The sequence below is a fragment of the Rhinatrema bivittatum genome, chromosome 1, assembly GCF_901001135.1.
Source record: "Rhinatrema bivittatum chromosome 1, aRhiBiv1.1, whole genome shotgun sequence".
Taxonomy (NCBI): domain Eukaryota; kingdom Metazoa; phylum Chordata; class Amphibia; order Gymnophiona; family Rhinatrematidae; genus Rhinatrema; species Rhinatrema bivittatum.
In genome coordinates this window covers 363,066,038-363,092,555 of record NC_042615.1, presented here as the reverse complement: position 1 = coordinate 363,092,555, position 26,518 = coordinate 363,066,038, and the positions used below count along the sequence as shown (strand labels likewise).

Genomic DNA, 26,518 nt, shown 5'->3' with positions numbered 1-26,518 from the left:
TCACCCTTTTCCCTTGCTTCATTACCCTTCCCCTCTCAGTCACTCACCCCTCATTCCCACGCACCCCTTAGTCATGCCCTCCCACCATCTCCCTCCCATCCCATTCCTCCTCTTCCCTGTCACTCACCCTCTTGTTTCTCATTCTCACCCCTTCCTACTCAGTCACTAGCCCCTTTCTTCCACCCACCCACTCATTCCCTTCCCTGACACTCACCCTCTCCTTCCCACTCATTCATGTCCCTTCCATTCACACACTCACCTTCCTTCCCATGCTACCCTCATTGTCCCTTACACCTTACTGGCGCACCAGGTCTTTCCTCTCCCCCGTATACGTTACGATTGGCTCTTACAGCAAATGTAAGAGCCAATCACAATCCTTATACAGGGGAAAGGCGGGCAGGCAGGTGAGCGACTGAGCCGCATGGCATGCTGAATAAAGATGTGATAGGTTTGCTGTATGTCTTCGCCTGTCCGCTTACCCTCTCCAGCCCTTCGGGTGCCATCGGCAGCAAATGCCAAGTCCCAGCGTCATTCAATGAGGACTGCATGAGCCTTTGCTGATAATGTTGGCACTCAGCAAACATCATGGGCAGCACCTAACGTTAATTTTAAAACATTTGCTGGGCTGGATAAAAATCACTGACGGGCCTGATTTGGCCCATGGGACATTTTGCTCACCCCTACTCTAAATAATTGTGTATTGTGTGCTTGCTATAGTGTATCAACAATTTTCAATAAAAACTGCTTCAAAATAAAAAAAGTTTATAAAAGTAAAAATGTTTACTGATGCTCTCCACAGAAAGACAAAATTAGACACGTGTGGCAACATCATTGAATGGTGCTGAAATGGAAAAGCTCTCAGAGGTCAAAAAAACCCAAAATGTTTTCAGTGTCTGCAAAGTGTTCCTCAGTCTTTCTTGCAAGCTAATGCATAGCATGGATAGCAGCGTCGAGCCAGTCCGGGAACGCCCGAAGACTTGCAGAAGAAGAACGCCGCGGCAGCCAATCTTCCCACTGTCGGAGAGGGAGGCGCCAGAGAGGTAAGGAGGGCGGAGAGAGGGCATCGGGCACCGGACACAACAGTAAGGACTTACTGGAATCTAGATAGGCTTCTGTAATATCTTTAATCCAAGGTGTTATCATAGCTTTAGTTGCCGCCTGATTTTTCACACTCCACCATACAGCATAAAGAGATGATCAATCTCTTAAAAGCATTAATGACCTTGAGATATCTCAAAAATAATTTTCCTCACATCCAAAGCCTGAAGTAACCTACATTCAGCCAAGTTTGTAAGCTTGCTGAAAGAAGGTAAACTTAACAGTCCAATTCAAATGAACAGCTCTGCCCACTTTCAGCACAAAGGAAGGGACTGTAGAAATCTTGACCATATCTTTTGTAAATCAATATAAAAGGTTCTCTGCAAGAAAGCGCTTGCAACTCTGAAATTCTTCTTTGAACAAATGGCCATTACAAAAAACACTTTCAATGCTTCAGTGAAATGTTCCCAATAGGCCCAAACTGCCAAAAAAAAAAAAAGGACAAAATCAAATTTAGGTCCCAGGAAGGTAAAGGACCCCTTAGCGGGGGCCTAATATACTTGACATCTTTTAAAAAAATGAGACAACTGGATGAGAAGACAGGGGTCTACCAAATATGTATCTCATATAGCATGCGAGAGCTGCAACCTGCACTTTCAAGGAATTAAAAGTCAAACCCTCCTTGGAAAGACTTTCCTGTTTAAAAAAAAAAAAATTTACTGGCACCAATGCTTTAGGAGGGAGTACACTCTTCCGGAGCACCAATCCTCAAAAACTCTTCAAATCTGTATATAAGCTAATGAAGCAGAAGTGTTTCTAGCCTTTAAAAGAGTGCTTGCTACAGCCTGAGAAAACTCTTTTTTTCAGTAAACAAGTGCTTTCAAGGGCCAGGCCATAAGAAAAAATTGATCTGGAACTTCATGTAGAACCAGACTCTGCAAAAGCAACTCCCTGTGGGAAGGAAGTCTCAAAGGTCTTCCTTGTAACAACCACATGAGGTCTAAATACCAAGGCCACTGTGGCCTGCCTAGTGCTACTAGAATTACCAGCCCAGGATGTTCTAAAAACCCTGTTTGTTCCTGGTTATGCCTCTTTTGAAGCATCCCAGCATCACTCTGGACTTAGCTATCACCATATCACACTGTTTTGCCACCCTCAGATCATCAGATACTATCACCCCAAGGTCTCTCTCCAGTTTGTGCTCAGTCTTTCATCCCCCAGCAAATATAATTCTTTCAGACTGCAGTACCCCAAAATGCATGACTCTGCACTTTTTGGCACTGAATCCCAACTGCCAAACCTTCAAATACTTCTCATTCTGTCTATTCCTTCAGGCAAGTTCACTCTACTGCAAATGTTAGTGTCATTTGCATAAAGACAATTTTACCTTCTAATCCCTCCGCAATATCGCTCAGAACTGATACTTGCGGAACTTCACTTATTACTCTTCTTTCTTCAGAACAGATTCCATTTACCATTACTCACTGACGTATGTCAGTCAGCCAATTTGTAATCCATTCTATCACCTTGGGACCCACTCCCAGGCTTCTCATTTTATTCGTGAGCCTCCTATGAAGGACCATATTAAAAGCCTTGCTGAATCCACATAAACCACATCGAGTGCTCTTCCTTGATCTAATTCTCTAGGTTACCCAATAAATAAAAAAAAGATTTGACAGGACCTTCCTCTAGTAAAACCATGTTGTCTCAGATACTGTAACCCACTGGATTGCAAGTAGTTCATTATCCTGTCCTTTAGCAGTCTCCCCATCAATTTTCCCATCACCAAAGTAGGGCTAACTGGTCAGTAGTTTCTAGCCTAATACATAACCGCCTTCTCCAGTCCTGCAGCACTACTCCCATCTCCAAGGATCTATTCAACAAGTCTTTCAATGGACCCACCAGCTCCCTGGGATGAATCTCAGCCAGCCCCATGGCCTTCTCCACTTTCAGTTTTCCTAGTTCCACTTAAAACACTCTCCTCTGTACATAGGAATATATCATGTCCCCCAGAGAAATCTAAGATCAGCCAACAAAGCTCTACTAACCATTCCCTCTGTAAAGACAGCAAAACTGACGCAAGTAAGAGAGAGAGCACTATCCCTAGCCGGTCCAATATTATGGAACACACTACCACTCGAAATAAGACTAATGAAAGATCTAAAACTCTTTAAAAAAAGCTTAAAAACGTGGCTCTTCAAAAAAGCTTTTCACAATGAGAGTGGAGAGTAAGGAATACTAGCGGACAAGAAACAGAACTCCGGCACACTGTTAAAAGTCAACAAATACAGTTATCCCTCCTTTATTATTTTTTCTCATACCTAAAGATTAATTTAAGAGTACAGTATTCTCATATGGATATCCTATTATTCATATAAATGGAACTTTCAATCCACAATCCAAATAGCGTATATTATATGAATCATGTAACCGAAACTTTATTGGCACCTACTTTATAATCCTAATCAGACTTATGTGCCTATTTGTAAACCGTTGTGATGGTATACTACTAAACGACGGTATAGAAAAGTTTTTAAATAAATTAAATAAATAAATAAATATCTACCCCCCTGTCATCTGTACTCTTGCTGGCCAGCAATGGTCCTTTAATATATTTCTTAGTGAGAACCAAACAAGTATTTTTTAAATATTTCTGCTATTTGTCTTTCTCCACACCTTTCTCCTCTCAGTCTTACAATAGCACCTCTGGTCTTCTTCCTTTCTCTGATATATCTGAAAAATGTTTTGTCACCATACTTCACATCTTTGGTGATCTTTTCTTCCATTGAAGAACATATGCCATACTGGGTCAAACCAAGGGTCCATCGAGCCCAGTATCCTGTTTCCAACAGCGACCAATCCAGGTCACAAGTACCTGACAATTACCCAAAACTACTATTGCTTATTAATTAATAGCAGTTTATGGATTTTTCCTCTAGGAACTTATGGAAACATTTTTTAAACCCAGTTACATTAACTGCTGTAATCACATCCTCTGGCAATGAATTCCAGAGCTTAATTATGTGCTGAGTGAAAAAGAATTTTCTTCGATTCGTTTTAAATGAGCTGAATTATTTCCTTATTTCCTTCAGCTTCACCAGATATTCTTCCCTGTATTCCTCTTTTTGAGTTCCTTTGTACTTTTTGAATGCCGATCTTTAGACTTTATTTTCTCAGCCACCACCTTGAAGACCCATATTGGTTTCCTTTTTCTCTTACTTTTATTTCCTTTTTATTTTTACATAAAATGTTGGTCAGCTTGTTATAGCTTCTTTTAATATGAACCGCTGCTGCATTTCACTTATTTCCTCCCAGCTTTCTAGCTCCTCAAGGTATGTTGCTATTTTACCCAAGTCTGTGTTTTTAAAATCCAGGACCTTGATCTTAGTGTGACTTTCCTCCCTCTTGGCCGTTGTATCCAAACATACCATCCGATGATCCCTAGTACCCAGGTGGGCACCTACTAAGACATTTGAGATACTGTCTCTATTTGTGAGAAGCAGATCCAGTAGTGCTTCGCTCTCATGGGTTCAGTCACTATTTGTCTGCACATAGCCCGTTGAAAGGTATCCAACATCTCTCTACTTTTTTGCAGATTCTGCAGCAGGCATACTCTAATACAGAGGTTCTTAACTGATGTGTTGCCACACTTCCCGGTCCCCCGCTGCTCCCCCTACCCAAGCGAAATAGGTCCTCCGCCCGGGCTTAAAATGCTGATAGCCCAGCAGAACATGGCAGGACAGCTGGAGTCAGTGACACTGGCATGCTCTCTTCTTCCCACGCCCCGAAAGAGGAAGTGGTGAGCAGCAGGTGCAGGTGCATGTGCGGGAAGAAGAGACCATGCTAATGTGGGCAGCATCGGCCCGAAGAAAAGGAGAGAGGCGCGGCCTGAAGGATGAGCAGCGCAGCTCGGACTAAAATGAGGAACGACGTCAACCCTCACGGCCGATGGGACTCCTTTCTCCACGAGGGCTGAAAATGAAGGAGGTTGCTGCTGCCTTTAGGGTTGGGAGGAGGCTGCTGCTGCCGCTAGTTCGGGGGAGGGAGGGGAAGAGTGAGTGAATGAGCAAGCATGTGTGTTTGAGATCCTGTGTGAGTGAGATAGCATGTATGTGAATGATTGAGAGCCTGTATATGTGAAAGAGAGTATGTGTGTGATTGAGAGCTGGTTTAGGTGAGGGAGCATGCGAGTATGTGATTGAGAGCCTGTGTGTAAATGAGAGAAAGAGAGAGAGCATGGTTTGTAAGCATGTGAATGAGAGTCTGTGTGTGAGAGAAAAAGACAGCATGTATGTGTGTTATTGAAAACCTGTGTGTGTAAGCGTAAAAAGACAGACAGCATGTGTGTAAGTGTGTAATTAAGAGCCTATACATGAGAGAGAAAAAGCATGTGAGTGATTGAGAGCCAGTGTGAGAGAGAGAGAGAGAGAGGAAAATGTTGCAAGCAAACCATCCCTCCTCCTGCTAATTCAAAACAATCTCAGGGCGCCTGGATGTCAAACGTTCCCAGGTATGCAGAGCAAAAAAAATTTTCTGTCATTATTTTTTTTTATTACTGGGTCTTTGTGTCTGCTATTTTGAAATATTTTATTGGTATTTAGAAATTTTTTATATGAGTTTTTAATTATTAGATATTCCATTCATCCGCTGTTTTGAAATAATCTGTTCTTTTTGTTAGTATGGTTTTACTGCTACTGATTTTATATTTCTTGATTTGTTTTATAAGGACTGGTGATGTTTCTTTTTTTCCTTTGTTACACTACATCAGGGGTGGGCAGTTCCTGTCCTCGAGGGCCACAAACCAGTCTGGTTTTCAGGATATCCCTAATGAACATGTATGAGAGAGATTTGCATGCACATCTATGTCATGCATATTCATTAGGATATCCTAAAACCTCGACAGGTTTGTGGCCCTCGAGGACTGGAATTGCCCACTACATACAGAGACTCTGGCATGTTGTGGTTTCCAATTCAGTTTTTGTCTGCATGCTTCTAGTTATGAGTTTTGGTCTCTTTATTAAGTGAGGGTCAGACATATGATTCAGGTGAGGTTTTCTGCTGGTGTGTAGTTTCTGTGTAGGGCTCTATAGCAGCTTGACTTGGTCCATTTTCCTAATAGGAGATGTATTGGTGTCTTAAGGCCTGGTGTAATATTTTCAGTGTTGCCTTTTCTTAGGTAAGGTAGTTACCTTTTAAGTGCTGGAAATTGGTGCTGTTTTGGTGTGGGATGTTTACTATTTATGCAATTTCTCTTCAGACAGAATACTTATCTTTCCCTTGTGTCATTCTTAACAATAAAAATAATACTGGACCTTTATTTTTTTTTATTTCCGCTGTGAATTGTAGTGAGCAGTGGTTCACACATGTGAGCGTGGACTGTCAGGTGTGTCATGATGGGAAAAAAGTTGAGAACCACCATCCTAATACATATCAGTCAGATTAAAATCTCCGAGCAACACTTCTACCTTCCTTCCCACCCTTCCTTTCTCTGATTAGAAGAGGCTACCTGGCTAAGTCTACCTGCACAGAGCATCCTCCCAGAGCTATAAAAATCACTGCCCCGTAACCTCCCTTGAACTTTAATGTAGCCACAGCAAAGTTTGGACTTGTCTTTCCTTGTACTTTCCTCAGATTACAAGCTGTGCACAGCACCATTTTCTTCCCTCACTCTGCAGCGGCCACCATTTCAGAGTAAGCCTCCACCCTGCAAGAGTCCACAGATTCAGTGACTCACCCAATCCTTTAGCCCCGACAATTCAAGCCAGGTATCCCAGACAGCCATCTGTCTGGCTGCACTGCTGACTTTTCTATTTTTTTTTAAGACTGTTTTTGCTCCTTTACAACTTTAAAGGAGAAATTCATAAAAAAAGGGAATAAAGGACAAATATTTATTTATTTAGCGTTTTTTATATACCGAGGTATAGCAGAGTTGCCTTCACTCCGGTTTACATACACAAACAACATGTTACATTGAACGATGATTGAAATTTAAAACATTAACAATAATGAGAGATGACATAGCAAGGAGAATGAATAGAACAAGATAACACAGGGTAGAAACCCTGAATAACTGAACAGAGATATCTGGGAACATCATGAACAGGGGCATCTGAATCATGAAACAGGGGGAGATTGACCAAAGGGGATATTGAAAGATAGCAGGCTATGTTAATACTTTAAGATAGCAGGCTATGTTAAATACTATAAAGTCATTGAGTGCTGTCTTTAAAAGATTGGCTGAGTAGCCAGGATTTTAGGTCTTTTTTGAAGGATTTTAAATTTTCTTGATTGGTGAGGAAATGCGGTAGCGAATTCCAAAGCTTTGCGCCAATAATGGAGAAGGCTCTGTTTCTGGTGGAGGATAATTTGGCCTGTGGAAGTGAGGGAATCACTAGATGAATTTTACTAGTAGTTCTTGTTGTTCGTTGAGAGTGATGTATGTGAATGATGTCATCAAAGGCAGTGTAGTCGGCTTTGTATATTGCTTTGTGGAGTATAGATAGAACTTTGAATTCTGCTCATTTTTCAATAGGTAGCCACTGTAATTGGTTGAGAACAGGTGTAATGTGATCAGCTTTTCTTTTGCCTGTTAGTACTCTGGCTGCAGCATTTTGAAGAAGCTGCAAGGGTCTCAAAGAAGATTTTGGAAGGCCGATCAATAGGGAGTTGCAGTAATCCAAGCCGGAAAATATGAGTGCTTGTAGGACGGTTTTGAAATCATGGGGGTGAAGCAGAGGTTTTAGGTGTTTTAATATTTGAAGTTTGTGAAAGCCTTCCTTTATTTTTGTAGAGATGTGTTTTTTGTAGTTTAGGTCAATGTCTAACCAAAATCCCAGGTCTTTAACGCTCTCTTTAAGAAGGATGAGGGACTTGTCAAAGTGGAAGGGTGGAATTGTTTTATGTCCTGGAATTTTTTTGGCGATTAGAATACATTCGGTTTTTCTCGTATTTAAACATAATTTAAGATGAATTAGCATGTTTCTGATTGCATCCAGGTGTGAGGCTGCTTTTGACATAGCATCTTCAATTGAGGAGGAAATTGGAATGAGGATTTGTATGTCATCGGCATACATGTAATACGTTATGTCAAGTCTTGATAAGAGATGGCATAGAGGGGTAAGGTAGATGTTGAATAAAATGGGTGAAAGTGCTGATCCTTGTGGCACACCTGTTTCGAGTGGGATGGGGTTCGATGAACTGTTGTTGTGAGAAACTTTGAAGTGTCTGTTATTGAGGAAGGATGTAAACCAACTAAGAGTTTTGCCAGCTAGCCCAATGGATTCGAGACAGGAGATAAGAATTTTATGATCCACTGTGTCAAAGGCTGCAGAGAGGTCTAAAAGAATCAGAAGGTATCCTTTTTTGTTGTCAAATCCTCTTAGGATGGTATTGGAAAGGTTAAGTAGGAGGGTTTCAGTGCTGTGGTTTTTTCTGAAGCCAAATTGGGAGGGATAAAGAATTTTGTTATCGTCTAGATGTTCGTTGAGTTGTTTCAAAGCCGCCTTCTCTATCATTTTGGTGAAGAAGGGGAGGTTGGAGATAGGGCGGTAATTGTTTAGGTCTTCTGGGTTGAGGTTTTTTTTCTTTAATAAAGGAGTGATGTGGCAATTTTTAACTTGGGAGGCAGCTCTCCTTCCTCGAGCGATTTGTTGATGATTGCTGAAATTGTTGGAGCTAAAGGATAAGCAATTTCTTTAAGTACTCGGGTGGGAATGGTGTCAAGTTTGTGACGTGCAGGGTTGATTTTTTTCAGCATTTTTTCTGTTTCTAAGATGGAGATAGGACTAAAATTGAGCCAAGGAGAGATGTTATTTGTTGATGTTTGAAAGTTGAAGCTTGAAGTGGTGTTGAAGGTATCTATTATTTTGGAGATTTTGTCCTTAAAGAAGATGGCTAAATCTTGGCTTAGGTTTTTTTTGGTAATTGTTGCGTTGGAGATGGATATATCGGAAATGAGGTTATTTACCAAGTTGAATAAGGATTTGGGTTTGTTAGAGGAATTTATAATTTTATAGCCGTAGTAGTTCTGTTTTGTGTTTTGAATTGATTTTTTGAGACCGCTAATTGTGTACAGTATTTTTGTAGTGTAGCAGGCAGCTTGTTTTTTTGCCATTCTTTCTCTGTTTTCCTGAGGGCTGATTTCATATTTTTTAGGGTGGTGTTAAACCAGGGGTTTTGAATTTCATTTTTGTTCTTTAGGCGTTTGATCTTCTCCGGGTTAATGAAGTTAGCGGTTGTTTCAGTGATTAAAGACCAGGATTGGATAGCGTTATTTATGTTTGATAGATCTAGATTCGCTAGTTGAGGTCCCAGCTCTTGAAGGAGAAGATTAGTTTGAAAAGGAGGACGGAATTTGAAGGAGTTTTTAGACGAATTATTATTTGTAGGGTTGTTGTAGTTCGTTTGAGACTTGCAAAGTAATAGATGGTGGTCAGACCATGGAACTGGGTTGTGAGAAATGGACGTGTTCGTGAAGAAGTTATTGGTGAAAATCAGGTCAAGTGTGTGACCTGCTTTATGAGTGGGGTTGTTCACTTGAAGGATGAAGTTTAAACGTGAAAGCATGTCAAGTAGGGTTTCGCAGCTTGGAGAATAGGGGTTGGCATCCGTATGTAGGTTGAAGTCACCAAGGATGATAGAAGGTTTTTTTATGTTAATATTTGAAATAAGAAGTTCAATGAGCGGAAAGATGTTGCTGTCAAGCAGTTTAGGTGGGCAATATACAAGGCAGATTTGCAGATGTTGGGAGTCGAAAAGAGTAACTTCAAATTGTTTTGGGAGGTTATGTGGGATTATTTTCATTGAAAAGTGTTTTTTTTTATAATAAGTAGCAGGCCTCCTCCTCTTTTGTAATTACGTGGAATTGAAAAGGTATCGTAGTCATTGTGGATAAGGTGGTTCAGAATTACTTGATCGTTGTTTTTTAACCAGGATTCAGTTATGGCAAAGAAGTCAGGGTTATTTTCTTGTAGTATGTCGGAAATTAACACGTGTTTCTTTGACAAGGACTGAGCACTGATGAGAAGGAAGGTGAGACAAAGTAAGTTTTTGTTGTTTTTCAATAGGAGGATGTTTATAAGGTGACTGTGTCTGTTTTGGAGATGAGGGTTGGAGAATGTCACCATCTTTGATTGGGTGAGGGAGAGGAAGAGTGGAAGAGAGGAAATCGGGTGAAGGGTACAAGGGTACAAGAAGTTGAAAGAGACTGAAAGGTCCGAAAAGTGAATGCTGGAGGTTGAGTGCGGTCCGAGAGGTGAATGCTGGAGGTTGAGAGTGGTCCGAGTGGTGGATGTTGGAAGAAGAGTGCAGTCCGAGTGGTGGATGTTGGAGGTTGAGTGCAGTCCGAGTGGTGGATTTTGGAGGTTGAGTGCAGTCTGAGTGGTGGATGCTGGAGGTTGAGTGCAGACCGAGTGGAGGATGTTGGAGGTTGTTCTATAGATTTCAGGAGGTTGAGTGAGACTGAGTGAAATCTGAATTGATGAATGCTGGAAGATGAATGATGCTAATTGAAGATTGATCAATGAGTGCAGGGAGTTGAATGACGGTTGAAATGAAGTCAGGATGATGAATGTTAGAGATTGAGTAAGGCAGGAAGAAGATCAATTGTAGAAAATTGGGGTTGGGTGAGATCCGAGTGGGAGTCCAGTATTTTTATTTATTTATTTTTTTCCCTCGGACTAGATTTTTTGGATATGCAGAAGCGTCGCTGTGGGCTGAAGCTTAGATTTAACCTAGAATTCCATAAAGAGATATGAATTTGTGGGTTACCTCAGAGGGTCTTGATCAAAGGAAGAGCGGGTTCATATCCCGTTTGTAATCGATCGATTCTTGGCAGATGGAGGGGTGACTGAGGTCAAGATTGGGAGATGATTTTTTCCTTTTGGTTTTTTTTTTTTTCTCTCTCTTTCTTCTTCTTCTTGGACTTGGACTCAGTGGCTGCACGAAGGGGCGCACAAAGGGGCCAGCCCCTTTGTTGCGCACCTTCGGCGCGCAACGCAGGCGCATGGCGCCTGCAGGTTGTTTAATTTAAATCTCCCTCTCCGCTCCCGATTGATTGTCCCCTGGTTGGTGGGCGGGTCCCAGAGCCGCGTGGATGGGCGGCGCGGCTGGCTGGAGGCGCGATCGGTGGCTGGGCTCACTGGGGGTAGGGGAGACAAGAAGGCCTTACCCCGACGGGTCTGGGCGCCAATCGCGCAGGCCTTCACTCCTGTGAGCACAGCAGCGGCGGCGGTAGCAGCGGCAACGGAGGTCAGGATCGCTCAGACGCGGCGCCTGCAGGTTGTTTAATTTAAATCTCCCTCTCCGCTCCCGATTGGTTGTCCCCTGGTTGGTGGGCGGGTCCCAGAGCCTCGTGGATGGGCGGCGCGGCTGGCGGCGTGATCGGTGGCTGGGCTCGCCGGGGGTAGGGGAGACAAGAAGGTCTTACCCCGACGGGTCTGGGCGCCGATCGCTCAGGCCTTATATAGGAGATATAGGAGAGGAAGAGACAAAAGGAAACTAGCATAGCACCCTAACCAGGCTCTGCTCAACTAAGGGAAAGAGTACAAGGTTTTCACCTTAGAAGCTACCTTTTTTTTTTTTTAAATTAAATCTCCTTTCTGAGGGAGAAATAACTTGTTGTTCTGGTTGACTATAGCAATAAAAGATGCAACTAGAAATCAACGTGGAAATTTGTTTGTAACTGGCTTTTTTTTTTTTTAAACAAGGCACATTATAAAGAAGACATGGTTCAAATCCACATACAACATAATATTGAGTGGTGGTCCATAACAAAAAGCCCAGTAATAACAAAACAATATGAAACAGAAAAAGGGGAGAAAAAAAACATGAAAACATATTAGAATTATTCTAACTCAATTCTGGCCATTAAGTACCTCTCCCCTCCAACTCCAGTAGGGGAACTATATATCATGATGATACAGCCCATCTGCTCCTGAAAAGCATAAACAATCTCTTAAGATTAGCAATTTCAGCTACATCATCCTCCCAAAAAGAAATGGATTGGGGTGGGGGGGAGCGTTTCCACATATGTGCGATAGTTCAGTGTGTTGCATGTAAAAGATGATTTGTCTATTTCTATTGCCCATTCATGCAGGATCTGTTGGTTCACAAGGCCAAAAAGACTGAAAAAAGGTCAATGGGCAACAGCTATCCACACATTGTCGAGGTAATCTCCACCACCTGGGACCAGAAGGATTAGACATTTTCAATTCCCACCATGTGTAAATAAATGCCCATTTGATCACAGACTTTCCAACAGGAAGCAATAAATTTAACAAAAAAATAAAAGGAGAGCGATACATGCAGTGTAATAATTTCAACATGAGTTCTTGGTTCTTAGAACAAATGGACATGTGCCTGGAAGCTTTCCAAACATGCTTCCTGGTTTTTAACATCTAAAGAACCCATCAAATCAGTATTCCATTGTCTAAATGAGTTCCAGTGCTGTATTATTCCTGATAATTTAATTTCTAACATATACAGAGCAGAAATCAAATGACGTCCTTCATTTTCACAGCATAAAATCTCAATAACTTCACATTCCTCCAGACTGGGTTCAATTCCAGACAACCTCTATGTCTGTATGCTTTTGCATATATAAACATCTAGTATGATTAAGAATGTGAAACTTCTATGAGCTCAGTAAAGGAATTAACAGTACCATCCTCAAGAAGTTGACCTAGAAACCACAATCCAGAGGAATGCAAATATCAGCATCAGGAGAGAATGTATAAGGAGATATCAGAGGATTTCTAACAATGGAGGGCATACAAAGTCCATTTACCCAACTTCTTACACAGTGATCTCCAAATTCCCAGGGTATGTGTTAGATCTGGATTGTTCCTCCTTAAGATATAATATAGTTTAGAAATGGAAGGCATCTGTAGCAATGATCACAAACTATACTCCCCAGCCCGACCAGACTTCATGGTGAGCCATGGTTGTGGAGCATCCGCACCTAACCATACAGGCAGGCATGCCAAAAAGCACAAAACTGGATATATATGACATCAAAGCCTGAAAAGTAGCCCCCAGAATATCACAAGGGAAATATGAAAATTGATAGGAATGACCTAGGTAAAATGAACACCTTTATTAAATGTACACTCCCCTGTAAAGAAATAGGAAAAGACGACGACCTGCCCAAATTGAACCTAATTTTGTCCAGTATAGGTACATGATTCTTTATAAAACCTGTTGGGATCCCATAGAATCCAATTACCCAGGAATTTAATACTGGTTTGAGCTAGATTGAAGATATTTGCTTGCCTTGGCAGAATCCTATTCAGGCCAAATCGGTAAAATCTCATACTTGGAATAATTAACATATCCAGAAACACAGCCATGTATATCCAGAAGTTGCATTAATGTTGGTAAATAATGTGACAGTTCAGCGAGATATAAAAGGGCTTTGCAAACATATAAAGATATTTTATGGCAGGAGTCAAAAGAAATGAGTGGGCTTAATGGCCAAGTCAAACAGTAGAGGAGACAGGGGATAACCTTTTCTTGTTTTAACTGACTTGTTTGACTGGGATGAAGGAGAGGAACAGCTATGAAGGCTTCCTGTAGGGCCTTATTCTTTCGAGAAAGAATAAAGCTCTTCCACAATCCAGTGTATGAAGGGTCTGGGAAAAAACAGTGGCAATACAATGAACAGATTTAAATGAAACTGAGAACATTTTGAAAGAAATTAAGGATATATTTTCAAAACCGTGTTACGGAAAAACTGGATGTATGGAGAACATAAGATGAGGGCTTGTAATTTGCTTACTATCCACACAGAAGGTAGCTCAAAAACAAAACCTTTGAAGAAAGGAATTTTAGATCTGCTTTTGCTTAAGATTCAACAGGAAATTTCATTAGCTGAGCAAGAACTGTATTTAGATTCAAAGTAGTAAGTGTATGTTTAATTGGGAGATTTAAATATAAGTTAGGATTTTCATAAATTTGGCAGCTGTAGGTTGCTAAGAGATAAAAATCCCCTCTGAATTTTCATGATATGCTGTATAGTGTTAAGATGAACCCCAAGTCACAGGTTTAAGAGACATTGAAGTAAGAGGGGTACAGGGAATTTAAAAGGGTCCTGACTGACTCTCGAGCACAAGGAAAAGATTTTCTGTCATTTAAAAGTTGTATAGTTTGGTAGAACATTTTCTCGATGCTAGAATAATTTTGCTTACTTTAGTAGGCAATGTCACAAAAAAGACTAGCTGACTTAATATCCATGCAGCTCGAGCCAAAGCAATTGAAGACTGGGATAGAAAAGCTTTCCATTGCATTGAGTAGGGATGAGAATGTCTGTGACCCCCCCAGGGCATGTTTTGGCACCTGTGTGCTAAGAGCACATTCCTTTCTCCTTCCTTAAAAAGGGGGGAAACGGCATCTGTGCCAAGACTTATCAGAGTCATGGCACACAGAATGAGCAGACTGCCTTTTTTGATTTAGGCGATGATTCCTCAGTTAGTGATGTTTTTTTGCTTTGTTAGGCCAAAAGCTTAAGACTATATTAAAAAGACTTAATGCTTCTGGATCCTATGGCCCTGGGTGACATTCAGGCACAGGCAGTACAGTTAGGCACATCATGCTATGGACCCAAGCAGTAAACACAGTTGTCATGCGGGTATTATAAAAAAACATCTTGTGGAACAGCAAAGAACATTCTTTGAAGCTAGTTTGCTCACCATCACAAAGAGAGCTGAAACCAGTTCAAACTCAAATGTTTGAAATTTTAAGTAATAGAAACATTTTTTAAAGGAGGCTAGTGATACAAAATAAAAATACTTCAAGAAAAAATGAAAGAAATAATTTGGCGAGCGGCTGAAGGAAAGCAAAAAAACCTACATCCTTGCTCACCAGTATTAGGAAAAAAGACAGACTCCTCTTGCGGTAGCTATGCATGGTTAGAAAAACTTCTCAGTTTTTTTTTTATCTCAAGAGAGCTTATCCATCTCAGCACCACCTGACATCACCCCATTTATGTGTCTGCCCATTATCCTGCTTGTCCACAGAAAAAAGTATATATAAAAAAAAAAAAGATTTTACGTCAACTACAGGAAGGTGTCATTTCTGATTGCAGTTTTCCTGTTTTTAGACCAGTACATATTATAGCAAAGGAGGAAAACAGACTTAAAACACTGGATAACGCAACAGGATTATTATGAGCATGCACTTTTACTCGCATTTCCTCATCTGGAATCTAAGGAAAGTTTCTTTGGTTGATCTGAATCGTGTGACCAGAGTTGAATGTATAAAATAGGAGTTCTTTAGGGAGATGAGAAAACAGCAGTTTAAGGTTGGGACCATCCCAGAAGCAGGCACACATTGGAGTGCAGAATCAAGACTATCGGCTCGATACAGTAAGGCCGCGGTAAAAACAGTGCGGCAGTGTCAGGCGCACCCTTCCTCCCCGCACGCACAGTTCTCCTGACCTAACGCCTGATTCTCTCTTCTAATCGCATGCAAATGCATGCCGCGGCTGTGAAGCGTTAGGGAAGGGTTATGCCCGCGCAACCCATTTTACTGTATAGGCGCTGTAACAGCGCCTATACAGTAACCTGGGTGCGCTGGTACCTGTCATTTCAAATGACATTTGAAATGACAGGCACCAGGAAGTGTAAAAAAGTGTAAAGTGTAAAAAGTGTAAAAAACAAAAAACCTGTGTGTTATATAAAAAAATAAAAAAATTTTAAATACCTGTCGGAGGGCCGTGGGTCCAGGCGGCCGGTGGGCGGCGGGCAGCCATCAGCGGCATCCGGTAGTCCCTTCTCCCAAAATCGCACGGGCGGGTCGGCAGCGGGGGGGGGGGGGCGGCAGCAGGATCCGGGAGCGGCGGGTAGGCAGCAGCGGGGTCCGGGGGGGCAGCGGCAGCAGGATCCAGGGGCGGCAGCGAGATCCGGGGAGCGAGTAGCGGCAGCATGTTCGATCGGGCAGGCAGGTAGGTGGCAAAAAAAAAAGATGGCCGCCTGCACGGGAAAAGCGTGCAATTGGCCGCTGAAGACGTGACGTCACGACGTTTGGCGTCACGGGGTGTGACGTCACGTCTTCAGCGGCCAATTGCAGCTTTCCCCCGTGCAGGCAGCCATCTTTTTTTCCCACCTACCTGCCCGATCGAACACGCTGCCGCTACTCGCCCCCCGGATCTCGCTGCCACTGCCGCCCCTGGATCCTGCTGCCGCTGTCCCCCGGACCCCGCTGCTGCCTACCCGCCGCTCCCGGATCCTGCTGCCGCCCCCCCGCTGCTCCCCCCCCCCCCCCCCCCGCTGCCGACCCGCCCGTGCGATTTTGGCACTCATCCAGGCAGGGGGAGCCGGAGGTCGTTCGCCGTCGGCTCCCTCTGCCTGGATGAATCCCCGTGCGAAATCGTGAGGAAGGGAGAAGGGACTACCGGATGCCGCTGATGGCTGCCCACCGCCCACCGGCCGCCTGGACCCACGGCCCTCCGACAGGTATTTAAAATTGTTTTATTTTTTTATATAACACACAGGTTTTTTGTTTTTTACACTTTTTACACTTACCGTAGCAGGCCCGAGCCTTGCTACTTTTTCGTTTGGTTTTTTTTTTTGCTTCGGGAGGAGGGGACCGGACGGGGCTGCAGGAGACCGGACGGGACCAGGGCGGGTAAGCAATGTTTTTACACTACACTACACTACACTAACTCCTACTAGGGGGAGGCGGTAAACTAGCAGGTTAAGGCCGCGGCAGAACAGCGGGTTACGGAGGAGATAATATCAGCGCCCGTTACAGTATCGCAGGGGAATAGCTAATTCCTTCATTATACAGCTTTTTCGTTCATTTACATGCTGGGTGCGGAAAGGGTTTAGGAAAGGGTTTAGGAAGCGCTAAGGACGCGTGAAACTGGAGACTGTATCGCTGGATGGCCTTACTCGTCTGTATTGTGCGCCCCCAGCACGTTACAGACGGGGAATCTTTAACTCAACGTTACTGTATCGACCTGTTAGTCAGGAAAAGCAGTAGAGGTGCTGTCTTCTCATCTAGAAGAAAACAGGATGTGATATCATCATTGACTTTTTAAGATAAGTTTTTTCTTCCTCTTCTGTATGTTTTGTGTTAGACTACATGAGAAATTATCTATGCTATGGCATTATGTTCCAAAGCGACTATGATGTCGGATTTTAAAATGTAATGCTTTATTATTCAAGAAAGGATTCAGCATAACACTTTTCACTTTTGAAAAGTTTTAAGGGTAATGATTTATATTCAAGCAGTACATTTGTGAAGCTATTTTCAAGTTTCAATAAAAACCTTGCAAACATGATTGCCCTTTAAAAAAATATCATACCAATTAAAAAGTGAATTCTTTGCACTGATTGTCACTAGTGTTTTTGTTTTTTTTTTAATTGGTCTACAATTATTTATTTCATGTAGTATATATAGCTGGATTTATTGGGTTTACCTCAAATTTTGAGGAAGTAAAGAAAGCCAAATGTTTTAGAGTCTACAGCAGTGCACAGGAAGGGGAACATGGACAGACCAGATGAACCTATTATACATGACTACAATGTATGATAAATTATGTACATTTCAGTGTGCTGCACAATTTTCAGCTTCAAAAATTTCATTAATCAGTATTTGTTCACATCTCCTTTCCTCCAATACAACCTTAAGGTTACTCCAGCTTTCCAGAGTTCAGGTACTGTGGATTCCTACCACAAATGCACTACATTTACTTGAAGCCTTTATGGAAGCTAAGAGCAACTACTACTCTTCTTAAACTTCATGATCTGCTCTCACCAGCCATCTGATTTATCAGCCATTTTGATACACCAAGGACCCTTAAAATTCATGTATGATTACACCTCACTAATTGGCAAACAATGCACTCAGGTTGGCCCATGGAATCACTTTATCTTACTTTGTTACATGCATAGCACAATATTCAGATACTACTTAAAGCTAGGCCAACAATATTTTCCTCAAGATTAATCTGCTAGTGTACAGTGTAATGTTGAACAAAAAAAAAAAAGCACACATTTTTAAATTTCAGTTGATACTGAAACTGCAAATAAAGGATGGTTTAGATATACAATCATTCAAAAAATATAATTTTAAACAAGATATGAAATGTTATAAAAGGCCTAAGAATGTCAAATTAATATGATGCATATTGGGGGTGGTTAATTGAAGTGAATAAAGCATTCAAAGGTTTGAGTTACCTAGAACGTGAAATAAGCAAATGCTCTATAGCATAAACATCTTAGCACAGTTTTATTTTCAGAAAGTGATTTATTCTGGTCTTACTCTGATATCCATTACCTATTACCCAAGGTCACTTACATGACTGTTATAGGATTCTGTAAGATGAGGTACAATGACTTCTGTATGCCCTTTTGTTCCCATTGTTCCAGAGTCTAGAAGCGGTCGCAGGTTTGCAACAGAACGGCTATTACAGAAAGAAAAGATGAGAATTACACATGCCATTCAAAGCACTAAAAAAGTGTGTACTTATTTTATTCCGCAAGTTAAATTTTCACCGAAAATCTTTTGTATAAGTTATATAAATAGCGACATACATCAACTATTATACAGAAGAACAGAATACTGCTTTAGGTCCTAGTTATTGCATTATAGTCATAGATCTGTAATGGTTTGTAGTTTGTTTTTTTTTAAGTTTTTAACTGAATAATAAAAGTCCCACTCAGCTGCAATTTACTGAATTTAGTTCAGTTTATTTAGAGTCCCAACACGGATCCATGTTGCGCATCCACTGCCTCAAAGATAAATTACATTCACCTTCCGTACCAATTAGGTCCTTTCAAATGCAGCACCCTTTATTTTACTGAAATTTTACCTGAGAAATTCTATAGAGTTCAGACGTCATTATTAAAGCAAAAATTGCTCACCTGTAACAAGTGTTCTCCCTAGGCAGCTGGGCAAATCAGCCACACAAGTGGGTGACATTGCATGCCACCGGAGCGGATGTGCTCCTTCAGAGCTTAGAAAAGACCTAGAAGTTTTTCTCAGCATGTGTGGGTCTTCCTGCACAGCTGCCACTGCATGATCTCCTCAGTCATTTCCAAATTTAAGCTTCAATTCTATGGGGAGGTTGGTGGGATTGTATGGCTGATTTGTCCTGCTGATTACAGAGAATGCTAGATACAGGTAAGCAACTTTTCTTTCTCCCTTGGACAAGCAGAAGTAAATCAGCAGCACACGAGGATTCTCAAGCTGAGGGATACATTGAAATATTTATCTCTTACTGAGGGAAGAGGAATTGCAACAGTTAACAACATGGTAGAAGGAGAGTTGAAGCTTTCAGTTAAATTCATATGAAATACAGTACTTGGCCAAAACTGCCAAACACTGGATCAAACCAAGGTCCGTCAAATCCAACATTCTGTTCTCTATTCCTTTCCAAAATATTCCTAACATTCTATTAGTCTTTTTGACCACCGCCACATACTGAACCAAAGATTTCAAACACTACCCACAAGGACTCAGAAGTCATTTGTCTCGCTGGTGATTGCTAACATGGAACCCGACATAGTTTATTTTTACGAGAATCTTCAAGACAGCAATGCTTAGTAAATGAACATATAGAAGACCAAGCAGCTGGTTTTGAAGAAGTCTTGAAATTGACGCAAAGTATCCCACTGAAGATGAAGTTGCTCATACTGATGGACTTTAAGCAGAGTCCCCAGTCTTCTGTGGTAGACCTCCATATGAGGGCGCTAAGCAGTACTCCTGTTTAGAGACATTTTCGCAGGCAAAAATCCTTGATGCCTCAGTGTATTAAAGTGCAGGCAGAAAGGTGTGTTTGGGTGAATGCACCTTTCTGCATTGGACTATTAGAGGGAGACTGGATCTTTGCAAGCTTCTAGAGCAGTGATGGCCAACCTTTTGAGCTCAGTGTGTCAAAATTCATAAAAAAACCGAGCATAACTCGGGTGGTGTGTCACTTCTAGAAAAATCCATAATTTTGTGATATTTGTAGCTCTAATCAACAAAGTTATAATTTTAATATATATACTGTATGGGGAAGCAGCGCAAGCTTGTCTTGGGCTGCGATGATAACTGGAGTCAAGAGAATGGAAGTTTTGACGAGGGGGGGGGGGAATGGGTAAGAGTGATATGAGAGGTGAAAGACAGGTCATCCAATAGAAGAGAGGGGATTCAAAAGGAGCATAGGGATTGGGTGAAGATAATATAAGGTATTGAGGGGAGACCGTTGGCGGGCAGTGGGTGAGGAACAGCTGAGGCACAGAGGACGATTTCCAGGGGACCCTGGTAAGGGAAGAGGGCAAGGTGGTCGTTAATTCTCTTAAAAATTGAGGCGGGTCTTGTTTGGAGATATATTTTGGACCTGGAGGGGACAGTGGGTTACTCATTGTTAAATAATAATAATTAAAATAATAAATAATATAGGATAGTTATTTAGTGATATTTCAACGGAAAAGGATAACATTGTTTTATATTGTTGGTTAGTTGTCCTTCTTCCCCTGCGCCTGTTTAGGCTGGGGCTATGCCTAAAAAAGTCAGAGAACGCCCCCGCCTCTCAGGGAGCCGTTCTCCTGCGGCCCAGCCCGCCCCCTGCCCCCCCCTTCCTTCTTGTGCCTCCGCCTCTCCTCACCTGCCGCTGCGAGCTGCGTCGCCTGTGCATAGCCTCTTGGTTCCTTCGCGCCGGTTTCTTCCTCCTCCTGGTGATTCTTCCCAGGTCGGAGGTTTTGAGTCTCCATCCTTATTCACTGCGGATTCGGGGGAGAGTGGCCCCGAGTCGGCGGATGTGGACGTCCCGCCCTCCCCTTCTCATTCCGATAGCCCCTGCGCCTCGCCGGGAGATGTCCCTGAGGTCTCCCTTAATGCGTCAGCCATGGAGTTCAGCTTCCTCGACGAGGGAGTCCCTCCTCCTCCTGCCCCGGCGCCGCCCCTTCCGCCCCTGCCTGGCCCCTGCCTGGCCCTTCCTGCCCCGGGCAGCTCTCGCTTAAATAAAAATACCCCTCCCGGGATTGTTTCTGTTGTTGCTGCTCCTGTCCGCACGGGTTCGCGTCCGATCGAGCGTGCTTCTAGTGCGAGCATTTCTCGCCGCTCCAGAGCACTTGCGCGCGGCAGGGTTTCCCCAATGGCGTTTTCTGCTCGCGGGGGGCAGGCACTTCGGAAAAAAGCGGGCATTTCTTCTCCTCGCGAGAAAGTGGCCAGAGGTGAGTATGTGCAGCCGGTCATTAGGGGTCTCAGGGGAGTTAGGGCCCCCCGCACAACGCGTGCCTCTTTTGCAGTTAGCAGAGCCTCAATCGGAGTGATACCAGGGGAAGCCTTTAGGGGTGGAGACATGCGCGGGGATGTAGAGTTACAGAGGCAGCAGGAGCGTGGGGTAAGTACAGGGGGTGTGAGTAAGGAAGATCAGGGTTTTGGACTGCCTACCAGGCTGGGTAGCGTCACAGGAATGAGAGGGGTGGAGCAGAGCAATTCGCAGGTGCATGATTCCTTTTCTACTACTGGCAGGAGTTTGCAGGTTAATGTTAGCAAGGGGTGGAGTGCTGGTGGTAAGTATTTGGAGAGCGGGAGAGGGGGTTGGGGCACTAGCTTAGGCAGGGAGGTGTCTTTCCTTGCAGATGCAGACGAGGACGATGGCCCGGGTACCTCAGCGAGAGATGCTTGGAGAGCAAGAGACTTACGGAGGGAGTTAACTCAGCTGGAGTTTGGACAAAGGGAGGAAGGTGGACGGCAGGTGGCGGCGGATCCGGGGATCACGGTGTCGATAGGTCCAGGTGAGAAAGCGGAGGAGAGTATGGGGAGAAAAAAGAGGAAGGGGAAGAGAAAGAGGGATTCATCTTCCAGCTCGTCATCTAGCACTTCGGATTCCTCTGAGGACTCATCTGAGTCTGGCCCGAGATATAAATCTGCGTTAGAAGCTGGACCGGTACATGGGGCGGGACATTCAGCTAGTGCAACATTAGCTGAGTTATGGGAGGGAGTTCCCAGGAAGATACGGGGAAAAATACGTAAGAGGAAGTACGTGAATATTTTCAGCTTACTAGAGGGCAGGAGGGGAGGGACGAAGAGTAAGAAGAAGGATAAGAAGAAGCATAGTAAGTCTGGAAAGGTAAAAGTAGCTAAGAATATTGTTAATTGGGTGCGTGGATTTTTAAGATTAGCTAGCGTGGTGGGGCATTACGATTCCTCGCAATATGGGGCTTTGCTGTCCTATGCGGACAGCATATTGGGAGCGTTTCGGGATTACGAAGGTTGGGCATGGCTCAACTATGATGAGAAATTCCGAGACAAAATGGCCGGGAATAAAGCAATGTCTTGGGGAGGACAGGATATCAATTTGTGGCTCACACAAATGACATTTAAAGGATTCCCTGCGGCAAAGGCGGGATGGGGGACTAGCGGGTCAGGAGTGGCGGGAGGACAGGGTAGCATAGGGGGGGGCAGGGTATTCCTTTCGGACGGGAGGACAAGTTAAGGGAACACAGGGCGGAAAGGGAAAAGGGGGTAGCAATGATACCTGTTGGAGATTTAACAAAGCGGTCTGCCTGTTTCCCGATTGCAAATTCAGACATGTATGTTCCATATGTGGGGGGGCACATGCAGCTATCAAGTGCGGACAAGGAGTTGGCGGACAACAAAGTAGAGGGGGAAAATCCTAGTGCATGGTTGCAGTTAGCGGGGTCGCCAGTGTCTCTTGGGGCAATGAGTTATTGTTAGATCTTTATCCTAAGAGAGACATAGCCAAATTTTTATTTGAGGGGTTTAAAGAGGGTTTTGTAATTCCTTATGAAGGCCCATTGGGCAGAGTGAAAGGGAGAAATGCCCTTTCGGCCAGGGATTATGCGGATATTGCTAGGGAAAAAATTTGGGCGGAGGTTAGGTTAGGAAGGGTGGCAGGGCCATTTGGTTTTCAGCCGTTTAATAACATGCACTTGTCCCCAGTTGCAGTTATTCCTAAGAAGGAGGAGGGTAAGTTCCGTTTCATTCTGAACTTGTCCCACCCGAGAGGTAGGTCAGTGAATGACTTCATTCCCAGAGAATTCTGTTCGGTTCGTTATGCTTCGTTCGACGAAGCAGTTAGTTTAGTGTAATTAGCAGGGAGGGGGGCACTGTTAGCGAAAGCAGACATTGAGTCAGCTTTTAGGTTATTGCCGATTCAACAGAGTTGCTTCCCATTGTTGGGTTTTTCTTTCGAGGGTAGGTTTTATTTCGACAAGTGTTTGCTGATGGGCTGTGCGGTATCGTGCGCCTTTTTTGAAGCGTTTAGTACCTTTTTACATTGGGTGGTAGAGCAGAAGACAGGGTGTAAAGGGGTGCTACATTATCTAGACGATTTTTTGTTTGTTGGGCCAGCTGGTTCGGATGTATGTCAAAGACAATTAGACGGATTTTTGCAGGTGGCAGACGAACTAGGAGTACCGGTAGCGCGTCAGAAGACAGAGGGTCCGGCATCCTGTTTAGTATTTTTGGGCATAGAACTCGATTCAGAGACCTTGGAGGCGAGGTTGCCAGAAGAAAAAGTTAGTCGTTTAAAAGAATTGGTGAGGGTAGTGAGAAGGGCGGTAAAAGTGACATTGCGGCAGATGCAGTCCCTTATAGGGGTCCTGAACTTCGCTTGTAGGGTAATTCCAATGGGGAGGGCGTTCATTCGACGGTTGTCCAGTACAACTGTGGGAGTGAGAGCTGGCCATCACTTCATTCGTGTGACTTGTAGAGTAAAAGAAGAGTTGGGAGTATGGGAGGCATTTTTGGAGTCTTTTAATGGTGTGTGTGTCATGCAATCTGCAGAGGTTTCAAACAGAGAGTTGGAATTGTACACAGATGCGGCCGGGGGGATTGGTTTTGGAGCATATTTTCAAGGAAGATGGTGTGCCGAAAAGTGGCCAGCGGAGTGGGAATCGGAAGGTTTAACGAAGAATATCACTTTTTTGGAACTATTCCCGATAGTGGTGGCATTGTGCTTATGGGGAGAGCAGTTGGAGCATAAGAAAGTTTTGTTTTGGTGTGATAATTTGAGTGTAGTGCAGGTTATCAACAGGTTATCCGCTAAATGTGCGAAGGTGTCTGAGTTGTTGAGGGACTTGGTTTTTAGGTGCTTGGAGTTAAACGTTACCATTAGGGCGAGACATGTGCCAGGGGAATTGAATGTAATTGCCGATGCACTTTCTCGTTTCAAGTGGCAGGAATTTCGGGATCTGGCACCGGAAGCGAATATCGAAGGAGAGCGGTTTCCGAAGCACCTGTGGATTTTGGGTCGGGGGAAGCGTGGTCGCTGATTAAGAAGTCTTTGGCTCCATCTACATGGAACTCTTATATTAGAGGTTACACAATGGTGGTGCAATATTTGGAAAGGGAAGGTTGGACGGACGGGGATGCCAATGTTGACTGCATTGTGCGCTTTATTTTGTGGGCCAGGCATATGGGATACTCGTTAACTGCGGTGCGTTCTTATCTAGCGGGGTTTTCCTTCTTTCTGAAATTGAAGGGATGGGGGTCTCCGGTATCTAGTTTCCTGGTTAAACGGATTCTAGCAGGATGGAGACGGGATAATGGCGTTTTGCCAGATAAGAGGTTGCCAATCAGGTATGACGACTTGCGGACGATAGTCAGTTGTTTGCAGGAAGTATGCTGGTCCGATTATGAAGTGGTTTTGTTCCAAACTGCATTTGTGTTGGCATTTTTCGGGGCAATGAGGGTGAGGGAGCTGGTTGCTTCTTCTAGAAGAAATGTGGAAGGTTCCGGTTTAAAAGCACAAAACGTATGGGTCAGCAATAAGGCAGTAACTATTTGTATTCATCGTTCCAAGACGGATCAATACGGAAGGGGGCAGTTTGTCACTTTAGTGCCAGCCTTGGATACGGAGGTGTGTCCTGTTTTGAATGTGCGGCGTTTCGTGGACTGGAGACCTCAGTTGGGCGGTTTATTTTTGTTGCATAACGATGGGTAGCCGTTGACAGTGTTTCAGTTTGGGCAGATTTTGAAGAAAGTAGTGCGATTATTAGGGTGGGATGCATATCGTTTTACCTCGCACTCTTTTCGGATCGGGGCTGCGACTTCGGCAGCAGAGAGCGGTTTATCCAGCAGAGCAATACAAAATATAGGACGATGGAAGTCCAAGGCATTCTTGTCGTATGTGAGGAGATAAAAAAAAAAAAACAAAAGATAAAATAAAATAAAATAAATCAGTGCCGGAGGGACGGGCAAGAGAGCTGTAGCGGTTGCAGCTTCGGGGGATTTGAGTTGGGGGAAGCAGTTATTAATTGTTGTTTGTTTTTTACAGAAAGTCGAATGTGGCAAGGGGAACAAGGATGTGTATGGGTGGTGGGCCATTCTTTCATACACTGGGCGGCCAGCCGAGCAGAGATGAGGCCGTATGGAGTGAATTTGGAATTGGACAAACATAACTGGAAGATCAAATGGCTGAGTCATCGAGGAATGAACTGGGACGGACTGTTACCTTTTTTGCAAACATGCGTTTTGGCATATGATCTGCCAGCAATTTTGCTGATTCACTTGGGTGGGAATGATGTGGACAAGTGTTCTTGTAAGGAGTTGTTGGTAAAAATCAAGAAAGACTTTAGCCAATTGTTGAATGTGATGCCAGTCACTCGGTTGGGGTGGTCTGATATCATACTACGGTTAAAATTCCTGGGATGTCCGCTATGGTATAGAGGAGTGAAAAAGTTAAACAGGCAAATAGGAAAGTGGTTAGTGAAAGAAGGGGGGTTTTGGGTGACACATGATTGGGCGAGGGAGGTCATTCCAGGATACTTCAGGGCGGATGGCATACATTTATCTGCAGTGGGTATTGATTTGTTCAATAATACACTGCAAGAAGGTTTAGAACGAGTTATTAAGGAAATTAAGGGCCGCAGTGGGGGGGAACAATGACAACGGTGTTGTCGATTGTTCTATGGCGGAAAACCCGAGCCCAGAAATGTTATTGCTTTGGTTGTACTGGTAAAATTGAAAATAAGGGGGATCTCGTGCAACGCGGGGGGGCTGTGGCACTAGATCGACAACGAGCAAGAGGGGGGCCGATGCTCGAGGGGTTATGGCACCAGGAGCGCTACCACTGGAAGCGGTGGGGAGCACCAGCAGGTGACCAGAAGAATGGGGGTATTGTTGTATTGTGTTAAAGTTTGAGGGCTCGGGTATTACAATAAACTGCGGCCTTTTATTACCAAACAAAGTTGTTTGTGTGTTATATGGGAAAGTCAATAGCAATGAATAGTGAGGATGTATAGGGAGAGCGACAAGAAGAAAGAAATGGGGTGGTGAAATCTGTAGTGATTCTTGTATCTCTCAGTTAGGGGAAGCAGCGCAAGCTTGTCTTGGGCTGCGATGATAACTGGAGTCAAGAGAATGGAAGTTTTGACGAGGGGGGGGGGGGGAATGGGTAAGAGTGATATGAGAGGCGAAAGACAGGTCATCCAATAGAAGAGAAGGGATTCAAAAGGAGCATAGGGATTGGGTGAAGATAATATAAGGTATTGAGGGGCGACCGTTGGCGGGCAGTGGGTGAGGA

At 43.6% G+C, this 26,518-nt stretch overlaps 1 protein-coding gene across 2 annotated transcripts in view; it reads right to left on the bottom strand.

Annotated features, from left to right (window-relative positions):
* The window catches only part of UBA6 (ubiquitin like modifier activating enzyme 6), a 370,281-nt gene that overhangs the window by 93,886 nt on the left and 249,877 nt on the right, over positions 1-26,518 (bottom strand). For both annotated transcript variants that reach the window (XM_029600749.1, XM_029600742.1), the window contains exon 20: positions 18,337-18,442. In XM_029600749.1, the coding sequence (XP_029456609.1) occupies positions 18,337-18,442 (106 nt within the window). The remainder of the gene's footprint in view (positions 1-18,336; positions 18,443-26,518) is intronic.